The sequence below is a fragment of the Malania oleifera genome, chromosome 1 (genome assembly GCF_029873635.1).
Source record: "Malania oleifera isolate guangnan ecotype guangnan chromosome 1, ASM2987363v1, whole genome shotgun sequence".
Classification (NCBI taxonomy): domain Eukaryota; kingdom Viridiplantae; phylum Streptophyta; class Magnoliopsida; order Santalales; family Ximeniaceae; genus Malania; species Malania oleifera.
The window spans coordinates 37480359-37502479 of NC_080417.1; the positions used below are offsets into that span (position 1 = coordinate 37480359).

Here is a 22121-nt window from a genome sequence, read left to right on the forward strand (position 1 = left end):
CAACCAAGAAGTAGTTTTCTAATGTATTAACTTTTTTTCCATTCACATGTTTCAAACCACTATGAACAATGTCAGAAGAGGATATGTTCTTCAAGCAATTAGGTTGCATGAGTAGAGGTATTTTCATCTTTAAGACTTTTTATTACTATTAATATATAAGAGGGCAGACCTGGAGCTGTACGTAAGGCTCCAGGAAAACTGCTGCCCCTTCTTCTTCTGCTTTCTTCTTCTTTCCTTCTCTTCTTCTTTCCTTCTCTTCTTCTCTGCTTTTCTTCTTCTCTGCTTTATCTATAGCTTTACAGCCTGGTATCAGAGAATTAATCTACACAAAATATGATTTATTAAAGCTGTTTCTTTGGACACTGTTTTTCGTTTTTTCCATTATCTTCCCCTAATTAGTTCTCAAATCTCATTTTCCAGTTGGTTTGAGAGTCATTTAGGGACCCTTTTTCATTGCGGTATGTCTGTGCAGCATCCTTGGTAGGATGCTGTGTGTTTTTGGCGGTTTGCTGATGTGATGCAGTTATTCTCTGTTTCATGCATATTGCTGGTGCTGTTATGCTGCTTTGGCTGGTGTTGGCATGATGAAGCTGTTCTAATTCTGCATGTCCGTTATTGCTTGCTTGCACTCTTCTATTAGTTTCCAGTGGTTTTGATTTCAATGACTCTGCACTTGCCCCTAGTTGCTGCCAGCAATAATTCCTGCAGCAGCAGCTGCTGTGCAGCCATGTTGTTTATTAAATGCCTGAAGTGCCTGCTGTAATCTGCCTTCTACTGTGTTGTTAAGTAATTCCTAGTAGGATTGTAACTTCTGTTTTGTGGTAAGAGCTACCTCTTGAAGTTCTGAAGCACTGGTTTGAACTTGTGTGTGCTGCCTGATTCTCCATAGTTGCTGTGTTATTCATTCCCAAAATAGTGTGTGCTGATTGTAGTTCATAGGGAGTTGTTTTGATGGTCTCCACAGAGAGGGCGTTGGCTGATACTGTTAACATACAGATCACAGCCATCAAATTGGTTGGATCCTCCAACTACCTGTTGTGGTCTCAAGCAATGCATGCGTATATTAATGTAAAAGGAAAGTCCTAAGTATTTGTTGCACTCACCCCCGTCTCCAAAATCCAAGGATTATGAAGGTTGGATGGAAGAGAATAATATATTACTTGCGTGGTTGTTGTGATGGTCTCTACTGAGAGAGCTTTGGCTGATATTGTTAATGTACAGATCACAGTCATCAAATTGTTTGGATCCTCCAATTGCCTGTTGATCACAAGCAATGCATGCGTATATTAACACAAAACGGGATTCCAAGTATTTGTTGCATTCACCTCCGTCTCCAAAATCAAGGTTTATGAAGATTGGATAAAATAGAATGATATATTGCTTGTGTGGTTGTGAAATAGCATGGAGACACAAATTGTAGCAAATGTGATGTTTCATAGAACAACTGAGGCCGTATGGGATGATCTTCATGGAAGCTTCTCTCAAGATAAAAATCAAAGTCATACTTTTTACCAATATAAGAATTTTTCAAATATGGCCAAGAAGGTAGGTCCATTAGTGAGTATTATAGCACTTTGAAGGATACGTGGGAGAAACTCAATATCTATCAACTAGTTAGTTAGCATTGTGATGATTAAGAGACAAAGGACAGAATTTTTTACTGTCAAGATTCAGTTTGTCGGCGATTAGATTCTTGCCAATGAATCCATAACATCCATGAATGAAGCATATGCTAGAATCCAATGGATCACCAAAGGTGGTTCTCATTATTCTCCTCAAGTTTCTTCCCATGATAGTTCAACTATGTTTACACCGCCTCCTGCCGTGGTAAGGGAAGTGTTGGAGGATGAGGACAGGATTTGGAAGGCAGAGGGAGTGTATCAAGACAAGGAGCCCATTATGGCAATTCTCGCATGTGCATACATTGTGGCAAGAAAAACCGTACTTTTGAATCACTGTTGGGATCTCCATGGCACACCAACTTTGGCCAAAATGTCTCTTGCAGAGGGTGATTCCACCGCTGAAAGTTCAAGTGCACCTATCCACTACACTAGGGAGTTGAGTACGTGTACATCGTCTATCATGTCTCAAGATGAGTATAACAATCTTGTCCACATGGTTCAACAACTCCAAACTCATTCTTCTACATCTATTGCTAATGTGGCCCATTCCGGTACAACCAAGCTTCTTGCCTCTTCATCCTCTTCACCTTGGGTCATTAATTATGGTGCCTCCTCCCATATGACAGGTAGCCCAAACTTGTTTAACTCCTTGAAACACACTACTTTCCACTCTAAAGTTACTCTTTTTTTCTAATGGTTTGGCTGCACTGGCTTCTAGTTGTGGCAAGATTCTCACATTTCTTCCCATGTCTTCTTCCTATATGTTATACATGCCTAAATTTCCCTTGAACCTATTAACAGTTAATCAACTAACAGAATCTCATAATTGTTCTACGACCTTCTTTCCTTCTCATTGTCTTATTTAGGATCACTAGACAAAGAAGAAGAGAATTGGTGGAGGGTGAGAAGGACAGCTTGTACCATTTCAATGTGGATGGTGGTCGATCCGGTTCTTGTCATACTACTTCAATTTCTACTCAAGGTGGTTCTCTTGATGAATGGTATGCTTGTATTGGTCGTCCATCCTTTCAAAAACTACAGCTACTTTTCCCATGTTAAAGTCTGCTTCTCGTTTTGAGTGTATTGCATGTCCATAGGGAAAGCATGTTAGGACATCTTTTCCATCTAGAATCAAATCTCAAAGTAAATCATTGTTTTTTTATTCATTCAGATATTTGGGGTTCATGTAGAGTCAAGAATTTGACTAGTCATCAATATTTCGCATATGACCTTGATTGTTTTGTTGAAAGATAGGTCTGAATTTTTTAATATATATTTACTCAATTCTACCAAGAAATAAACTCAATTTGGCATTGGTATTCAAATCTTTTGTTGATAATGCACTTTAATGTGTTCAAAAATGAGCTTCAATCTTTTTGCTCAGACAAAGGGATTATTTATCAAACATCATGTATACATACCCTCTCAGAAAAATGGAGTAGCTAAAAGAAAGAAAAAAAAAAAAAAAGGCATTTACTTGACATAGCATGGTCTCTCCTCCTTCACATGCATGTTCCCAAAATCTTTTGGACTGATGCTCTTCTTACAGCTTGTTTTATGCTCAATAGGATGCCCTTTAGTGTTCTAAGGGGGGGCAAATTCCTTTCTCTATCGTGTATCCAGAAACATCCATGTTTCCTATCATGTCTTGTATCTTTAGTTGTACATGTTTTGTTCATGTTACACACATTAGATAGGACAAGTTCAATCCCCGTGCTATTAAATGTGTCTTTGTTGTGTACTTGAGAACTCAAAAAGGTTATAGATGTTATGATACCCACACTCGCAAGAAATATTCCTTATTTATCTAGTGCAGGCAGGATCCTCCTTGGATGAATCTATGTTGAGTCCATCAACGATTTTTTATTCCCCCTTGTGTGTTGATCCTCCAATTCCTTCCATTATCCCTCTCCAAAAATCTTATGTTCCTCTTTCAAATTCATCATATCCAAACTCAGGGAAACAAGTGAGGGTTTATAAATGATGGAAAGCAAGCATAGACGTCATTACCATTTACCACTATGCAGCTTCCTCTTTTGCCTATCACTGTTTCAACTTCTTGTTCTAGACATCCATCCCAGTGTGACTTGGATTTGCCCATTGCTCACCAAAAAGGTACTCAAACATGCACTTTCAATGCTCAGTTACTTATCCTATTGCTCAATATATTTCGACTTCTTAACTATTGCTTGGCTAAATTTGGTTCTTGTGTTAGTCTTGTTGACAATTAATTTTCATTTTATACTGGTTGGATGCGAAGAATGGCTTTCGTATGTACACTTGTAAGAAGAGGTATACGTGGAGCAACCTCCTGGGTATGTTGCTCAAGGGGAGAAATGTAAAATATGTAGGTTGCATAAGGCCATTTATGGTCTTAAGCAATCTCCTCAAGCCAAGTTTGAAAATTTTAGTGTGGTGGTCTCTGCATTTGGTTGTATCTAGTGGTAAAAATGGTGCTTCCAGTAGTTTATGTTGATGATATCATCATCACTGGCAATGAACAGGGCAGGATTGCAAATGTTAATTAGTGGCTTCAAAATAAATTTCAAATCAAGGACTTGGGTACTCAGCATTACCTAATTAGTATTGAGAATCTGAGATAATATGGTGTCTAAAAGGGTTAAGTCTATATTAGCAAAAATATACCTTGCACTTTCTAAATGAAGCCAGTTTGCTGCGACTTAAACAAGTTGATGCTCCTATGGATCCTAACATGAAGCTGTCTAGGGATGCTGGAATCTGGGATGCTGTTTGTAGGATTTTGCAGTGTCTCAAAGGCTCTCTGAACAAAGGTTTGGTATATAAATGTAATAATATTTATAAGATCATGGGATACTCGAATGCAAAGTGGGCTGGCTCTTTTGATTTTTTAAGGTAAACTCTTGGATTCTAAACATTCGTGGGAGGCAATCTTGTTACCTTGAGTAGAAAAACACAAGCAACTGTACCAAGATCAAGTGCTGAAGCAGAATCCCAAGCTATGGTAGTAAGCTGATGTGGCTGAAGTCTCTTAGTCAGATATGAGATTTTGGTAACAAAGCCAATGGATATGTTTTGTGATAATCAAATTGCCATTCATATCACTAGCAATCCATTATTTCATGAGGACAAAGCACACTGAAGTTGACTTCATTTTTGTGAGGGATGCTGTGTTGAAGGTCATGAGGACTCCTTTTGTGAAATCAATGGATTAGATAGGCGGTGTTTTTGCAAAGCCTTTATTTAAGTCTGTGCCTTGTCTAATTGTTGTAACAAGCTAGGGTTGGGTGATAGTTCTTGAGGGGGAGTGTTCGAAGAGAATATGTTATTTCAGCAATTAGGTTGTGTGGGGGGGTATTTTTGCCCATAAGTATTTTTTATTATTATTAATATATAAGAGGGCAGACCTGGAGCTGTATGTAAGGCTCCAGGAAAACTGCCACCTCTTATTCTTTACTTTCTTCTTCTTTGGTTCTCTTCTTCTCTTCTTCTCTGCTCCATCTCTAACTTTACAAACAAACAAAGACATCCATGTTGTCATTAATTTTGTTTTAGGGCAACCACATCAATATTTTTGTTTCAAAGTGGTAGACAAAATAACAAACATATAGCCATGTACTGCATACTTCAAAATAATTCAGCTTATTTTTCCATTCAAAGGATGATCATTAATTCAAAAGTAACAAAAAGAAATTGTTATTATTCAACCACAAAGAATTCCATCATGAATCTTGACTAAGAAGTGCATTCCATGCAAGGCATACCCTCAGTAGTAACTTATAGTTCTCAAAATAAAAATAAAAATAAAAAAATTTTAATTGGAAAAAAACCTCCCGTATACGCCAAAATGAGGCTGCTTGGTTAATATCTTGCGCAAGAACACCATCAGAAACCAAACCGCGTTCCATAGCACCAAGTAAGAAGGCCTCAAGCTTCTCTCTGAAAACATTACCAGAATTTGTGGGATATAAGAACACATATATATCATTAATTTCAAACTGACTCAATTAAATAGTGTATATTATAATAGAAATAAAAAAATGCAATTCATTTGGTATCTCGTTTATTTCTCGAGTACCTCATTTTCTCCCTTTAATGAAGTCGAGATATGTTTACAAAAGTTCATTCTGCAAAGACTCGTAGAGAAGGGATGTTCTTTTCCATCACACTTTCCTCATTTATCGTCTTCCCAACCACCATAAGACCCCCATTTCTAGTTTTTTACACTTTTAACGGTAACTTTCTCTTTTAGAATTTTCATTTCTTTAGCAATCTTAATGATGGATCATTTTTCCAGGAATTGCCATAATACCTATAAGTGATCAACAAAAAGACCTCAACTTTCTCACAAATACAATATCCAAGGGCAACCAGCTTCCTCAAAATATCCATAATAAAAGTCCACGTCCCAAAATATCACAATACCTAAAAAAAGATTCATCCTTTAACTTTCTTATAAGGCTTTTTTTTTTTCATTCCTTTGCTCATAAAAGATCTAATTCGATCTTTATTATACAACCACATAATTACATTGATTCTAGTAACCCAATATACTCACAAAACAAGATAAAGTAAAAGCATAATTTCCAATTTTCTGTCATGGGATCCTCCTCAAATTCCAACAAACAAGTAAGAAAGTCCAACCTAATTAATATTGAGGATCATGACAATAGAAAAATATTTTGCGAAAAGGACATTCAAAGAAGTAATAAATAAATAAATTCAGAAGAGCTTAATTACCTTTGATCTCATGAAATAAACAGTCTAATTAACAAAGAAGGTTACCTGTCGTAAGTTTCATCGCTGCCTGTTGTTTCAATCAAAACATAGAAGTTGTGCATTGAAGAAGGTAATGGATTCCGTACACCTTCTAAATGACAAAGAACCTGTTTTGTTTGAAAAAATTTAGGTGATTATTTTTCCAGAAAAGTGAAATTTCTATAGGACAAGCCTCCAAAGAAAAACATAATGTTTGTAAAGTGTATCAAGATCTGAACTAGTAAACCAATCCCTGAAGCAAATTTTTTTACCTATTACATTTTCTGTTCTGTAATCTGCAGAAAAATAAAGTCAAAGTCCCTTTACTTAAATTGGCAAGGAATTAGTTTGCAATTGAGTTTCACAATTTACTAACGTACACTTCAATTTGATTCCCAAAATATGAGTGCAGAAGTGCAAAGAAAGGCAACAAATATTTAGTTTAAGATTGCGCTATACAAGAATCAACAGCTGATAGAGAAAACAAGAACAAAAAAATTTCATTGCCCTTTGCCAAATTGATTGAAGTTTGCAATCCAATGTGCTCAACCAATTTATAGTTTCCTATTCTTCTTCTTTTTTCCTTTTTTTCTTTGTCCATTTGAAGGCATTTCAAAAATCTGGAAATGAGTCCCGCATTTATGTTTACAATATTTTTTAATGTCTTGAAACTCCCTTTTCTTTGACAAAGAGATTTTTATTGTAGGAATTAATAACTGCTGAAAGGTTTGCTCCAGATTTCATATGCATCAAACCTAGTGAAGGGAAAAAAAATTTATTTTCAATTTCATGGGTAAAGTTTTCAACTGTTCAAAAGAGTAAATTATATAACCATTCAAAAGAAAACAACAGATGCCTTACTCCATAGAGACCACATGGAGACCTGACTACTTTAAGTCAAACCCTTCGCATCTCTCACCTAAATCAGAGTGCTGCTTCCATACACAACTTCTAGGGCATGCCACCTCAAACTAGTTTTTGGTTACTGTGTTTGGTGCTATAGACTTTTAAATTTTTCATCTTCCTTTCCCAAAATAAGATTACAAGGTAGCTGCTCCAACTGGGACTGATTTTCAATGGAACACGACATCGAGCATATGAAGTGAAAAGGAAGGGGGGCAGAGGAAAAAAGGGAAGATGTTCACTACAGAAAGCTTACCATATCCAATGACTGGTCATCCAAAAATTCAAATGCAGATAGAACCTCCCCCAGTTTCCTCTTTGCTTCCAGTAGAAGATTCTGAGTAAAATCAGTGAGAATAAAGCATGGGCTCCAAATCAAGAAGGGAATCAGAATAAGGTATAAGTAATACATGAAATCATTAAAGAAGGTCATGAACTTCAACTTGATGTTGAAATTTAATAAACAAACTAAAATATGCGAGAAGTATGCCACTTCACATGCCAAGCTAAGATTCCTTTATTAGAAGCTACAACACCATTGTAGTTCTAAATCCAATATTTTCCATTTAACAGAACAGGACTGAATTACCTGGACCTTACTGAAAGCTAGATTTACAAGTTTAAGGAGTCTCAAAAGTCAAATCAGAACTGGAGCTATTTTTAAACCCAAAGGATGGTACAAGAGCTGTATGATCAACATTATAATAAATGACACTCACACAATCAACCAGGCTATCTCATCTGGCAATAAACCAGGCTTGAAAGCCATAGATTCAGTTGAGAGCACAATATTACAGGCATTAGAACCATACTAGGCAGCCACATCATTAATTTATCAGAACACAAACACAAATTTCCGGATGAGAAAACTGATCATACCTGGCAGCTAAGGTAATCTTTACATGCAAGAAAAGCTAGGTTTACTGCAGCCATCTTTGGCGGGGTTAGTATGGAAACCTTAGTTACAATGCCCAATGATCCTTCACTGCCTACAAAAATTGGAGTATGCAGATAAATGTAATATCATCCTCTGGTAAAAGTTATACTTTCTAACAACAAACAAGAGCAACAAAAGTATTGGATGTTTAGTACCTATAAACAAATGCTTCAAATCATACCCAGTATTATCTTTGCGTAGCGTGCCAAGCATGTCAAGCACGGTCCCATCAGCTAAAACAGCTTCAAGACCTGAAAGACATACCTAGAATATTCTTTAGATTAAATACAACTAAAAAATAAAGAGAGCCAAAAGATGTCTATATTCCAGCTTTTAGATACTCACTGCAATTGCAATAAGCATACTTGAAAGTTGAAACAAATGATATGTGTGCAAGTGTGCATATTCATTTATGTAGAATATGTAGATATCTATCTATATGCTCATAAATATCCACTGCAACACAAATAAACATATATGATTCAATTGCCACTTGTGTTTGTGAGTGTAAACCTGCATCAAGTCACTGTCCATTTCATTAAGCATCAATTTTGAATAGAGAACAACAACACTCACCAAGTACAGTCCCATGAAGTGATCCATACCGGACAAGGCGTAAACCCCCAGCATTGGTAGAAACATTTCCACCAATTTGGCAGCTTCCTTTTGCACCTAAATCCAGTGGCATAATAAATCTGAAAGGAAGCACAATTTCCTTAAATACAACAAATCAATCATGTGAACTAGCAAATTAATGAATGATTTAATCTAATAAGGACTCTTGTAAATAGATTATCATGCAGTATTATATGTTTACCATGAATAAAAGAGCATTTCTAAATATAATCAGCATACTGATTTTTATGGGCCCAATAAATATGAAATACAATCAAAGATCAGAAAAAAATAAATCTTGACAGAAACTGGTGTGAGAGAAATACATGTTATGAGAACGAAAATTCTGACTAGTTAGAAGTCCATCCAAACAAATTATATTATTGAAATCAGTAAACAAAGTTTCTTGACTTACTGGAAGTGTGCCAAAAAAAATGAGGATGCAGAAAAGGCAACTTCAGTTGGTGCCTTGGTGGTAGAGTAAAATAAAATATGAAAAAGTATAGGAGGATACGGAATTGTCTAAGTACCAGTTTTTTTATATCACTAGTCCCCGGCACACCTTTGTAAAGACCTACAGGCATGCATAGGGTTGTAATAACCCTCATATTTGGGCTTGAGGCCCATATTCGATTCTCAAAAATGGTGGTGTGTTTGAAAAAGATAAGTCTCCAGTTCATTTTATTTTAGGAAAAACAAAGAAAATCTCTTTATGTCTGAAAACAATTTGAAAAAGCAAAACTCCAATTTTGACCAAAGAATGGAACTTGTTTGTAAACTCATTAATTCCTAGTACAAGGACTAGCTAAGGAGATCTGGAAGTATTATGCACACATATCGCTCAAAACCGATGTCACTTGTCCTAAAATGCCCTCTCATTATTGGGTTGGGTTTTCTAAATTGGCTAAATGCAATAAATGAAATTAAAAGAGGAAGACATTGGGCTATGAGGGGGGGCTCTAGGATTTGGGTTTAGATCCCAGGCGGCCTACTACCATTGCAGAATACAGGATCAAAGTTTGCACAGTTTACCCAATGAGGGGCAACTCTAAGGTTTATGAAAGGTTTTCTAATGATTTATGTCTTAAAAATCAACCCAAGTTTTTTTAAAGAAAAATTATGATTTTGATTAAAAGGACTTTTTCCAAGGAATGATATTTTTAAGGGAAAACGGAGCTCTTAGAGGCGAAATACGATTTTGATTTTAAAAATTAAATATGTAAAAGAAAAGGGGGCTGTTTAAAGAGGTCAATCATTCTAAACACATCCACAAACTTAGAATGTAAGGAAAGGGGGAAGGTGATGATGATGCCCTCCTTGTGATGAATAATGAGCCAAGACCTAAGGTCTATTGTGAGAAGTTCTTTGGTAGAGACTTGCCAACAAAGTGGAATGCTCACGAAGGAGGTAAATGGAGTATATAAAAAGAATCCTCATATATTGAGTCAATGAGAACCATGTGGGGTCTACCAGGGGCAGTATGCCTTATTATAAAGAACCCTTGATGTAGGACAGGACAGATGGGGGAGAAAACAGAGAAAGAAGAAATGAAAATTAAGGAACAAAAATACAGAAACGGTTGAGAGAGAATAAACATGGACTCCGTTAATGATCCAAAAGTTAAATCACCCTAACATCATAAGTCTCCCAGTTGAGAAAAAAATATCGACTAGCTGAGTAATATTGACCAAAAACTCAATCAGAAGAAGCTGCAGAGTCATCATCTGAGATAGCCTCAATCTCATCCTATGGAACCTGAGGAACAACTGGACCGGCATGAGTACTAGAAGTGAAAGCAGGAGGGCTAAAGGAGCCTAATGAGATGTCCAATCCTCCACATCGAAAACAGGACTAATATTCATAAGCGTGTAAATCATTGATACAGCCTTGTTTGTTCTATGAAACATCATGTTTGCAGCAATTCTGGTTCCATTCTATTCCACAACTACAAAAGCAATATCTTTTCTCTTTCACCCAATCTTCATAATCCTTAGAGTCTGGAGATGGAGGAATATGGAGCAGACACTTGGACTTCCCTTTTATGTTGATATACACATGTGACCACAACAGATAGTTGGAGGATCCAACCCATTTGATGGTTTTGATCTCTAAATTAACAGTATCATCCTAAGCTCTTGCCTAAGCTCTCTCCCTAGACACCATCAAAGCTACCCTCAGGCCACAATAAACTACAATCAGTGGACACCACTATCGGCAACAATGCAGAGTCAGACAGCACACACTAGCACATAGTAGAACTTCACAACTTCAAAGAACCAAAACTTCAAGAGTCAACTAGGACCACAGAACTGAAGCTACAATATCCTAAGAGGAATTACTTGACCACATAAAATAGGGCAGACCACAACAAAGCACAGAGACACTAAATAAACAACCTGGCAGCAGCTATGGGCATCAGAGTTGGCAGCAACTATAAGCCAATGCAGGCAAGAAGAGGAAATAGAATCAAACACAAATCAAAACCAACCAGAAACTGATAAAATATTGCAATCAATCAACCATGAATACAACAGCATCAACATCATCACCATGCCACAACCAGCCAATGGAACAGCAGAACAGCAACATACTAGAAACATAGTATGACTGGCTTTAAACCACTGCAAACACACAGCATCCCACCAAGGACATTGCACAGCCTGACCAAGAGGAAGATTGTCACTAAACAACTCTAAAACTGAACATAAAATCAGATTTGAGAACCAATTAGGGAAAGATATGAGGGGAAAGGGGGGAAGAGAAACCAAAGTCAACTCAGATCAATCAGACTTAAAGGGGATCAACCACTGACAAAAAAAAAGGGGGGGGGGGGGGGGGGTTGCACAAAGCTCCCGCGTATGCGGGGTCCGGGGAAGGGGTGGACCACAATAGGTCCTGGAGGATAGAAGAAGAGAAGAAGAAAGGAAGAAAGGAAAAATCCAGTGGCAGTTTCCTGGAGCATACGTACAACTCCAGGTCTGCCCTTTTTATATATCAATTAATAATAAAAAAGACACAAAAGACAAAAGCACCCCCACTCAAAACCTCATAATTACCAAAGTAGCATATTCTCTTCTAAAAATAGGCAACCAAGAAATCCCAAAGATAGAACTATAAAATTACAAACTAACCCTAAAACAATCAAAAATTTATAAAATAACCCCACAGTAACTATAAATCAATGAAATAAGCTAATATCATCAAACTAATAGAAAACTTTTTAAAAGGCAGCAGAAGTGATCCTCCATCAACCCCCCAATAACGAGGACCTGAAAAGGGGTGGGGTTAGAAAAAATTAACCCATGATGGAAGGGCTCAATTAGGCGGATGGATGGAATATTCTTGAACTATGAAGCTAATCAGACTGCCATACATTTGTTGATGGCTTGTGAGTGTTTATATACTTCCATTCTCTTGAGAATCAAAGCCTTGTGAGTGTTTATATATTGTTCTACATTGTCAGAAGCTCTCATTACAATTGTTGATATTTGATTTTCATATTAAGAGTTAAGCAAAGATTTTTCCATTGATTTAATTTGATAAATCTGAGTGGGAAAAATCTTATAGCTAAGTGGGTCTTTGCATTGTTATTGCAAGACTCACTTGGGCTTGTATTTTTTATTGTGCAAAAATCTTTTTACAAGCTAATTTTTTAATATCCTCGTGCATGAATATTGCGAAAATATTGTTTAGAGATATTTAGAATACTCTTGGTAGAAATTTTTGAAACCCTAAGCTTGTTATTGAGATATATTTTCATACAAAGTTTCAAAGATTAGCTTGTTGATACACTCTGGTGCTTGATTGAACATTGATATTAGATTGAGTGTTATTGCACACGTATTGCACTGAGCTTATAGTTTCTATTTGTTTGAGGTGCATTGATTAGTGCTTGTGCGTAGTGGTACATATCTGCTTGTGTAAGAAGCATTTGCTTGTACGCAAATTTTTATATCCTTTGTATTCAAAGCGTGGGCCTAAAGAGGGAGACTAGACTTGTTGAATAGTCCTAGATTGGCTTAAACCCGGTTAGAAAAGTTAGGTGCACCATCCTGGTAAGGTGCGGTTATAGTTGAGGTCAGCCCCGTTAATTGACCTAGTTGTAACCGGTGCCGCTCCACCCGTGAAGTGATCTTACAATGGAATCCTTGTATTAGTGAGCCAAGGTGGGGACGTAGGCAGTATTGGTCAAACCCCGATAACAAATCGTGCATGCAATTTACATTTCCGCAATTTATTTACCGCACATGTATGTTTTATTGTAAATGATTGAGTTTATGATTGCATAGACAGACCCTAGGTTGTGTAATACTGTTATTAGATTGGTTAACGTAGGACAAAATTTTAAATACCCAATTCACCCCCCCTCTTGGGAATACACCAAAGCTAACATTATTTCATCATGAAAAGACTAGGAGATTTGGTTTTTGACTTGGCATGAGTCCAATCACTGCTTCATTGCCAGACAGTGAGGGGCAGCAACATATGGATGAAAACAAATTGAAACTTGATCCCACTTTGCCTATTCAAGAGCATTTTTAGGGAGAGACATACAGTCTTTTTTAGGGGCAGGAGATGCACATCTAGAAGTTGAAGGATGCTACTTGGGATGTTCCACAACCCACTCAACCCAACCAACCCGAACCAGGCCGGCCCAAAAAAAAATGGCTTTGAATGTTGTATGGGTTGGTTGGCAATTTCCCATTTTGCCCAACCCGAATGTATGGGTCAGTTTACGTGTTTAGTGTCCAATCCAACTGATCCGACTCTAATGCATATATGAAAAAAAAATTACTAATAAGGGCAAACAACTACTTAGGACTTATAAAAGAATACATAGGATGGACTGCGGGACTGGCACATTTTGTGGAGTGTTTTAATTTTTACATTTTTGGTCTTGTTTCTATTGCAATAATGTTTATGGATATGCGGTTTTGGTTCTTTTGGAAGACAAATGGGCAGATTTTGCATCTTATGATTTTTATGTGGTTGATAGTATGTGTGTTAGACAATAAACATAATATTTGTTTTTGATAACTTTCAGAACCTTTTTTATATTATTGTCAATGAGAAATTGAAAATTGTAAAGTACCTAATATGTTACATCATATTGTTACTTTGATACCATAGCCTTTTTTTTTAATGAGAAGCCTACCATTTTAATATATTTAACTCGAATAATACTAGTGTAAGTAGTGTTTTCAATGTAATATATGTTATTATATTTGGAAAAACTCTTACATGTACTCCTCTTATGTGTGTGTGTGCTTTTTTCCTTTTCTACTTTACTTCTAAACAAGCTAAACCGCCCAACTGAACCAACCCACCCGATAATTAAACCGATCCAAACCAACCCAAACTGCATCTGCAATGGTTTGGTTTAGGATTGACTTTTTGCCAAACTGACAAAATTGGATTGGTTGGAATTTTGGGCCCAATCCGACACCCATGATCACCTCTAGATGCTATTATGTTTGCTTTTTTTTTTTTGTGCCGGAATACAGGGAACTTTTATCCAGATTTTGTTTCTTGGACGCAGTTTCTGGGTTATTTGGCTTTTTCATATGGTTCTTCGCCTTCGTACTTGGATTGGCAAACCTTCCAATCCCAACACCCCCACCCCCCCCCCGGGGCGGGGGTGCCCATGCATTGCTTACCTACCAAAAGGCATTACAAAATAATTTCTTATTTCATGCCCTCCAGTTACTTCTAAACAAGCATAGTGACCACCAGACTTCACATCTGTAAGTACAACCATGACCCCAGACAACCCATTGAATTTTTTTTTTTTTTAATAGAAAAAGTGCATGTTATTGATGATGACATTAAGCTTCAAAATCATAACACAACCAAAATAACGGCATGTCATAGTAAGCTTCTCATACTCAATGCAGAAAAGATTGGGAGCATAGAACTAAAAAATTTTATTAATTGTGCACTATTTTGAAAGAGGACAACACTTGACCCAATGGTAAGGGGTTTACGCTCAAACCAGAAGTTCACAGGTTTAAGGGAAACATTCACCAATTCTGGAGGCAAGGTTGTGTACATCAAGCCCTCTTCAGACCCCCTGATATGGTGTGGGAGCTTTGGGCACTCAGTGTAACATTTTCTTTATACCTCTGTTTTGAAAAATACAATCTTGTCACAGTAATCAACTTTTAGATGCTACAGATTCCCACATCAAGAAAAAAGATGGTATAAAAGAGAATTACCCATTGCCATCCAGGAAAGAAACCAGGTATTCCAATATGCATCCAGCTTCGCATACCAGTATACCACTGACCTAAAATTGGCACAAGTTAGTCCCTACACAGATTAGTGCACAGGTGCAATGTGTGACCATCGTTCAATATTGGCTTTAAGAATGTTCAGTTATTGGGACAAGAAGTATATGGAGGGGAAAAAATAAAAAAAGGCCACAGGAAAAGCATAAGAGTTGCAAACTTTGAGATTCTAAGAAAGAATTGACTATTAGAGGGAAAGACAAGAAGATTGAAATGAAAATACAGTAAAAACATAAAGCGTTTACCATGTCAAACGATATGACTTTGTTCATGGAACCCATGTTGATAATCACCTGAAAAATAATTGCACAAAAAAATGTGCTACTTGTATGTAAGAAAAAAGAATTAAGAAAGTTTCTAAATCAATAGACTGCTAGTTTGCATATGTAAACATAAGCTCATAGGCATACCTAAATGTGTATCCAAAAAGTGCATGCACAATAATTGTTGCACTGACCCAAGCACAGCAGCTCAGGCCACAATGCAGATGCAGGCTGGGAGCCTGGGACTACCTCTTCCCAAGGTCAAGAGGCCCAGGACTAACCAAAAGTAAATACATGTTTAGGTATTCACTCTGGGTAAAATGTATGCCATATATTATATCTTACATACATGTAGGACTACCAAAAGAAATTTTACATACACATGGATGGATATCGTAAATTAGCTCAATTAGTAAAAAGCTCGGTTTTCAACCATTAAACCCTAGACGCAAGTCTTTAATCAGAAAAGATTTTCTATGCTATTAAATATTTTACTAGGGCTCAATTATATCACATTGAATTATTGAAAACACATTTAGTTAGCTGTTGCATTTGAGCCTGCCTAAACCAGGCCAGAATTCTTAACACATAGTGTGCAGAAATTAGTTGCCTTAATGTGGGGGATCCAGGTTTGTCCTTAGCCAGCCAAATTCCTACTCACAAGAGCGCAAACTGAAAATCAGGCATACAATATGTAAGCAAATTTTAACACTGATATGGTATTGGTACACTAACACTTTGCATAGAATTAGGACAAATACTTTTTAAACAATAAAATTACATCGTAAAAATTCAAAGAGAAGTTATCGATTAAAAAGTTAACTATGCTACCTCATCAAAAACAGGCACACTTCCACCTACAAGACCAGTATTTCCACCTTGGGGAACAACAGCCAGGCATCTGGAATTACAGTATTTAAGAATCTGAGAAACCTGGAAACATAAATAAATTTTCCAACATGTAAAAACATTAAAAATAAAATCAAAGAAAAAAAAACACAAGCCCTTGGTTTATTCATAAATTTAAAAACACCAAGTTTATTATCCAGAAAACTTATAGAAAAAGAAGAGAGAGCAAAAGAGACCAGGATAACAAACAATCATCAGAAAAACCAGAGTGTGAAGGGATGAGAAAGAGAACCATCAAGTATCAACTAATGAGAGGGAGGTGACAGTGGAGGAAGAAAATAAGAGTGGCTCCATTGTGCTTGCCATGAAATTTGAAGCTAGTAGCCCCTCATCATGAATATGTAACAAGAAAAATTAATCTAATGCATATAAAGCACAATTAAGCCTTCATTTTTCTTGAGTAAACTCATAATACGTCCGATAACATAATTACACAAGTCAATTAGGATTCATTCAAAAAATTTCTGCATATGTTGCTAGAATCCATAGAGAAGCTAGTAAAACCTCCATACAAAATTAAGCATATAATTTATTTGAACTCGCAAATTAACTCTAATCATGTCGGAGGATTACATGCATAAACCATATATTAAGGTCAATTCTATTTCTAGGAACACTTGGAAATTGAAAGCCCTTGATAATTGCTAGAAATTAAATTTTTCAATTGATCAAATTTTGAATTTAGACAATAAATTGCAATAACCAAAGAACCAATTCTGATGAATTCCATATTCCCACTCACATATGTGGAAAATTCCTCAATTCCAATTTGTCATGCTTCAAACTAGAAACTTTATTTGTCTCTAATTTCAATATCTGACTGAAAATATATATACATATATATATATATATATATATATATATATATATATGATCAAAACCTTGCTTCTAGGGTCAAGAATGAAATTATTAAGTTTTTGGCATAGATCATTTTTTTCAAATAGTGAGCATTTTGGCCAAAACTGGAGTTTTGGTCTTTTGTGTCAGATCTCAAAACTGACTTAATTTTGACAGGATGAGTTTGAGTTCAAGTAGAGGGATGCCATTTAAAATCAGGGGTACTTTAGTCATGTTAAATTGAGGATCTCCTAAAGTTGAATCAATTAGAAAACAGGGAGAAAGTCCTAAAAATTTAAGAGGGGAATGGGATTGGCAAAGTCTCTATTCCCAGTGTTTATCTTTCAAATTGGGCTTCTTCACAAATACAACCTACTGACTGAGCCATTTTTTAGATGACAAAACAAGGTTTCTATGCATCTCCCTTGCATCCAATAAACCAAAACAAGACTTCTAGGAATTTATGCTTGACATCTCATATGTCGCCCATCAAATATGATCGTGAGAATTTGAACCCTCAAGAATTTGAACTGATCTACTGTGAATACTTTGGAATCAAAATTATTATGAAATGAAATTAAACAAAAACTTCTCAAAGATAGCTAACAAAGAAAGTAGATATGAACCTCCTCAGTCCTCCTAGGCTGAAGCAAAAGCCTACTTGAACCTTTGTATTTCCGCATCCAATCCATATTTGCAGTCAAAAGCCTGTCATCATCCTGAATGACATTTTTCTCCCCTACTATGCCCTCAAAATAGCTGATATCATCAGAATTTATTGTTGAAAATGATGGGTCCCTCTGGATTGTCTTGGCCACTGAGCCAAAAAACCTGTATCGAATTCCACCAGTGAATCCAATGTAACTTTCTGTAGAAGCATGGATATTTTCCATGTAATATCTTGGGAGATGAGAACGTGTCTTAGGATTCGGCGTTTGATTTTCAAGATAAGGTCCGAATGGTCTGCAAATTCTATTAAACTGACGTATAAAACCTGGAAAGAAAAGAAATATTAAAAAATAAAAATGAATAAGTACTAGACAAGCATTTGTCAATCGAAAATGTTCTCTGCATTTGAAAAATACTCCTTAGCGCATAATTTTGCAGGTTCAGCATCAATCTTCTTTCTCAAGGAGATGTAACATCTCATTTATAAACTGTTAGAAGAGAATATGTTATTTTAGTAATAGTAACTAGGTTGTGCTAAGGGGGCATTGTTGTCTTTAAGACTACTATTATTAACAATGTTTTAAAAGCCGAAGGCATAAGGCAAGGCATTTTAATCCTTCAAAGGCAAGGCGTAAGCCTTAAGCCTATGTTGTGTAAGCCTTTTAAGAATTTATTTTTAAGACTAAAAAAATTGTAAATAAATTTTATATTTTTTAAAATAAAGAAAAATTAAGAAAATCACAAATATAATGTAAGAAAGAAAAATTATATATACTTTGCAAACTACTTGGCAGTCGCTCAAAACTTGCTAACTTGAATACATGACATAAATTATACTAGTACAAAGTTCAAATTATTTTCATGATTTTAAGATACAACTCTCTGTTATTTTGGAAAGAATGAGGTTCAAGAGTTCTAGAAATCAACTCATATTTTGAGATTCCTTCTATACAGTCAACTCATATTTTGAGATACCTTTTATACAAACATGTAGTTAAAATTTCTTTAACCAATTTTCACTTGAGAATCACACACCGAAAATGCATGTCTCAACTAAAAAGGCGCAAAAGGCATGCCTTTTGCAAAAATGCGTTGGCCACACCATATAATGCGTTAGCCTTTTTGGAAGTTGGTATTTTAGATTGAGCCTCAAGGCGTTTTAGGCATGTTGTGCCTTGAGGCGAACCTCGATTAAGCCTTTTAAAACACTGATTATTAATAATATATGACAGCAGACTTGGAGCTGTGCGTAGACTCCAGGCAAGTGCCACCCAGTTTTTTTTTTTCTTTTCCTCTTCTTCTCCTCTTCGCTTCTCTTCTTCTCTTCTTCTTTCCTCCATCTCTAACTTTACAACATGGTATCACAACCGGTTACCAAGAGATCCTGGGTTCTAGTCTCGTTGCCTGCATTTTTATTTCTTTGTTAAGAATCATCGTATTTCCTATATTGGGTGTTGTTTATTATTCGTTTATTTCTTTGTTTAAGGCCTGATATACATTGTTGGCCCACAAACAAACAGCTGAAGCTTTTAGGTAAAGTGGTAATATAATCTAACATAACCAAAATTGCCAATGTAAACACCATGGTATGCAAGAATTAAGCAACATCAGCTAAGCCTTTATCTTATCTATGTGGGATCAACTTCACGGATATTTTTTCTTCATTCAGTTTGGTTTAAGTCTACCAAACTTCATCAATTTTTTTTAACTGTCTTGATCAATGTTCTGCAAAGTCTTTATCTTGTCTTGAGATGCCTTCCACCTCAATAAAAACTCTTTCAATCTTCCTTAGCAGTGAATAGAGCAGCATGTGCTACACAACTGCGACTTTACATTATGGTTTCTCATCTTGATTTTGTCTTCGATTGATGATGCCCCTAAGCCACAACCACTTTGTTATGCAATTATTTTGTGTTATACCTTCATTTACAGACACTCATCCATCTTATGAATTCATTTTAGCTATGCTCATTCTTTGAACCTGTTTGTTCTCATTGCCCCAAACCCTGATGATTCAAATAAAATGGGTAATTCCCTTCCCAATTTACCCTCTATTCTGCAGTCGCCCTCACACAAACCCTAGAAGTACTTCTCCATTTTAGTAATCTTACCTTTATTATGGTCCAGACTTCTGAGTATCTCTGATTATTAGGAAACAATCACTGGATATCAGATACTAGTCAATTTGGCAATGTTTTTCAAGAAAACGTTTATATACAGCTAAAAAAAATTAAAATTAAAAACATAATACATCCCCCAATACCACTGCACGGTAAGAATTAAGCCTCAAGAACAATCAGTTTTTACATACAAACAGTTCAATAACCTATAGATCAACCAAGTAAAACTAATACCGCGATTCTCAGAAATGTGAGTCCCCCGCAAAAAAAGAAAAGTATATAATTTGCCTTCAAAAATGACTATAGAAGTTCAAATTTTCAATTCTCTTCTTAGTTTTCTTGGGAGCCAATCGAGACATTGCTTCGATGTGCGTGTTCGCAACAACAATCAATAACAGAACACCTAAATTGCAAATATCTTTTTAATCGACAGAGCAAACTGATGAAAACAGTAACACTAATCATAGTACAATAGTTGTAATAGTGTCACCTGAATTGGGGAATTTGATCGAATCATCGACACCGAAACAGCATCGAAGATCACAGAGGCTCCTGGACGATCGTGCGAGGAGTTGAGAAGCTTTCCGAAACTCCATTTTCAGTATAGCGCCGATAATTGCGAAACATAGACGGCACCCGTATCTGCATTCGTTCTTGGAATAACATATATTAACGACAGAGTAATCTTCAAAACCTTTCAAATCTTAAATCACAGATTCATATTAACAATTTTCTACGACTTAATAATTTACGATTAAATTTACTAAATTATAATTATAATTGGTAAATAATTATCCATGTAGATATCTGTTGACTGTGATAGCTCTTCACCACATAATAAATTTTCATATTAATAACTCCAAAACAAATAATGTACTTTTCCATTTTGTAATTTCGCTGACGAGCCAGCTGAACCAGTGACGAGTCAGCTTCCATGGTTGACGTAGGCATGATGTAATGTTGTCATTGTGAATTTGTGATGCATGTATTGTCCATAGTTCTTTCATGCGATCATCTGAAAATTGTGAATCACATTCTTAATCTTAGAATCTCTTATTGTGTTTGAAAATATGAATTTTAAAGATTGATTTTAAATTTGTAAATATATTTAGAATAAATTAAATATAATTTGTATTAAATTTTATTTAAATTCATATAAATTTAAATTCTAATCAAATTGATGAAAATAATTGATAAACGATATATAGTGTTATAATGTTAAATTGTGGTTAAAGATACTTCAATTTTTTATTGTATTTTTATTATTCTATAAATTAAGATATAACACTTGTAGTAAAACATTATAAATTATTTATTTATAATTTTTGTCTCCTAACCATAATTTTTGAATTTAAATATATCTTTTCACCACTCAACTTATGATAAATACACATTTTTTTATTAATTTATTATAATTTTTAAATTTATTTTTTTAACTAGTTCACATTGAAGTTGCAAGCTTGCAAATTGCAATTGACATCTAGCCATCTCCTACTCTCCTCCAATTCCTTCCAACATCATCTAAGCAAGCTAAGGTGTTGTTCATCTCCTAAAAAATAATGGTATCTCTACTATTAATTAAGAAAAATCATTTCAAATTATGTTTTTTAATTATTTTTTTCAAAAATACATTTAATTTACAAGCTATTTGAATTGCAGGTGTATAAAAATTATCAAAAAATAAAAAAACAGACCAAAACCGAATCAAAACACATCTCAGTTCAGTCTTTTGGTTTGCGGTTTCAATTTTAATATTTAAGTCTCTAACACCTTTAAGTGGATAAATACATCTTGTGTGACTTTTCATTTTATAATGTTAGCAATTTTTGCATATATGTGAAAGACTGTGTTTACTAATCCTGCCTTTGCTTGATGAGGTATGAATATGGGATTTGTGAGATGATTTTGAACCCTTTTTAAAAAATTTATTCCTTTTAAAAGGTAAAAAAATTTTATTTTAGTTTCGATGTCAGTTTTGGTCCAAAACCGAACAAACAAATTGAAAACGAAATTAATAAATTATAATTGTATGGTTTTATATAATACTAATATTCATAATTGAAGGCTTTTGCTCATTGGAGATCTCGCACAGGAAGGTTGCGGCTATGGTCTTCAGCTCAGAGTCATATATTTCCATTTGGGATGCATTCATGGAAGTTTCGCCAAGAAAATGACCAAATGGTCATCCAGATGCAGTCGCACCACCATAGCCACCAAGAAAG

The 22121-nt window shown here is 35.5% G+C and overlaps 1 protein-coding gene across 2 annotated transcripts in view; it reads right to left on the reverse strand.

Annotated features, from left to right (window-relative positions):
* LOC131147041 (D-2-hydroxyglutarate dehydrogenase, mitochondrial) overlaps window positions 1–20760 on the reverse strand; it is a 35870-nt gene extending 15110 nt beyond the window's left edge. The window contains exons 1-11 of one of the 2 annotated variants that reach the window (XM_058096906.1): window positions 20390–20760; window positions 17737–18104; window positions 16196–16297; window positions 15347–15394; window positions 15030–15100; window positions 8776–8894; window positions 8355–8450; window positions 8142–8251; window positions 7519–7599; window positions 6387–6487; window positions 5432–5540 (exon numbers count right to left, since the gene is read on the reverse strand). In XM_058096906.1, coding sequence (XP_057952889.1) covers window positions 5432–5540; window positions 6387–6487; window positions 7519–7599; window positions 8142–8251; window positions 8355–8450; window positions 8776–8894; window positions 15030–15100; window positions 15347–15394; window positions 16196–16297; window positions 17737–18104; window positions 20390–20495 — 1311 coding nt within the window. In that variant the 5' untranslated portion in view covers window positions 20496–20760. The remainder of the gene's footprint in view (window positions 1–5431; window positions 5541–6386; window positions 6488–7518; window positions 7600–8141; window positions 8252–8354; window positions 8451–8775; window positions 8895–15029; window positions 15101–15346; window positions 15395–16195; window positions 16298–17736; window positions 18105–20389) is intronic. The other variant, XM_058096907.1, reaches the window with a different exon arrangement.
* Between the last annotated feature and the right edge of the window lie 1361 nt (window positions 20761–22121).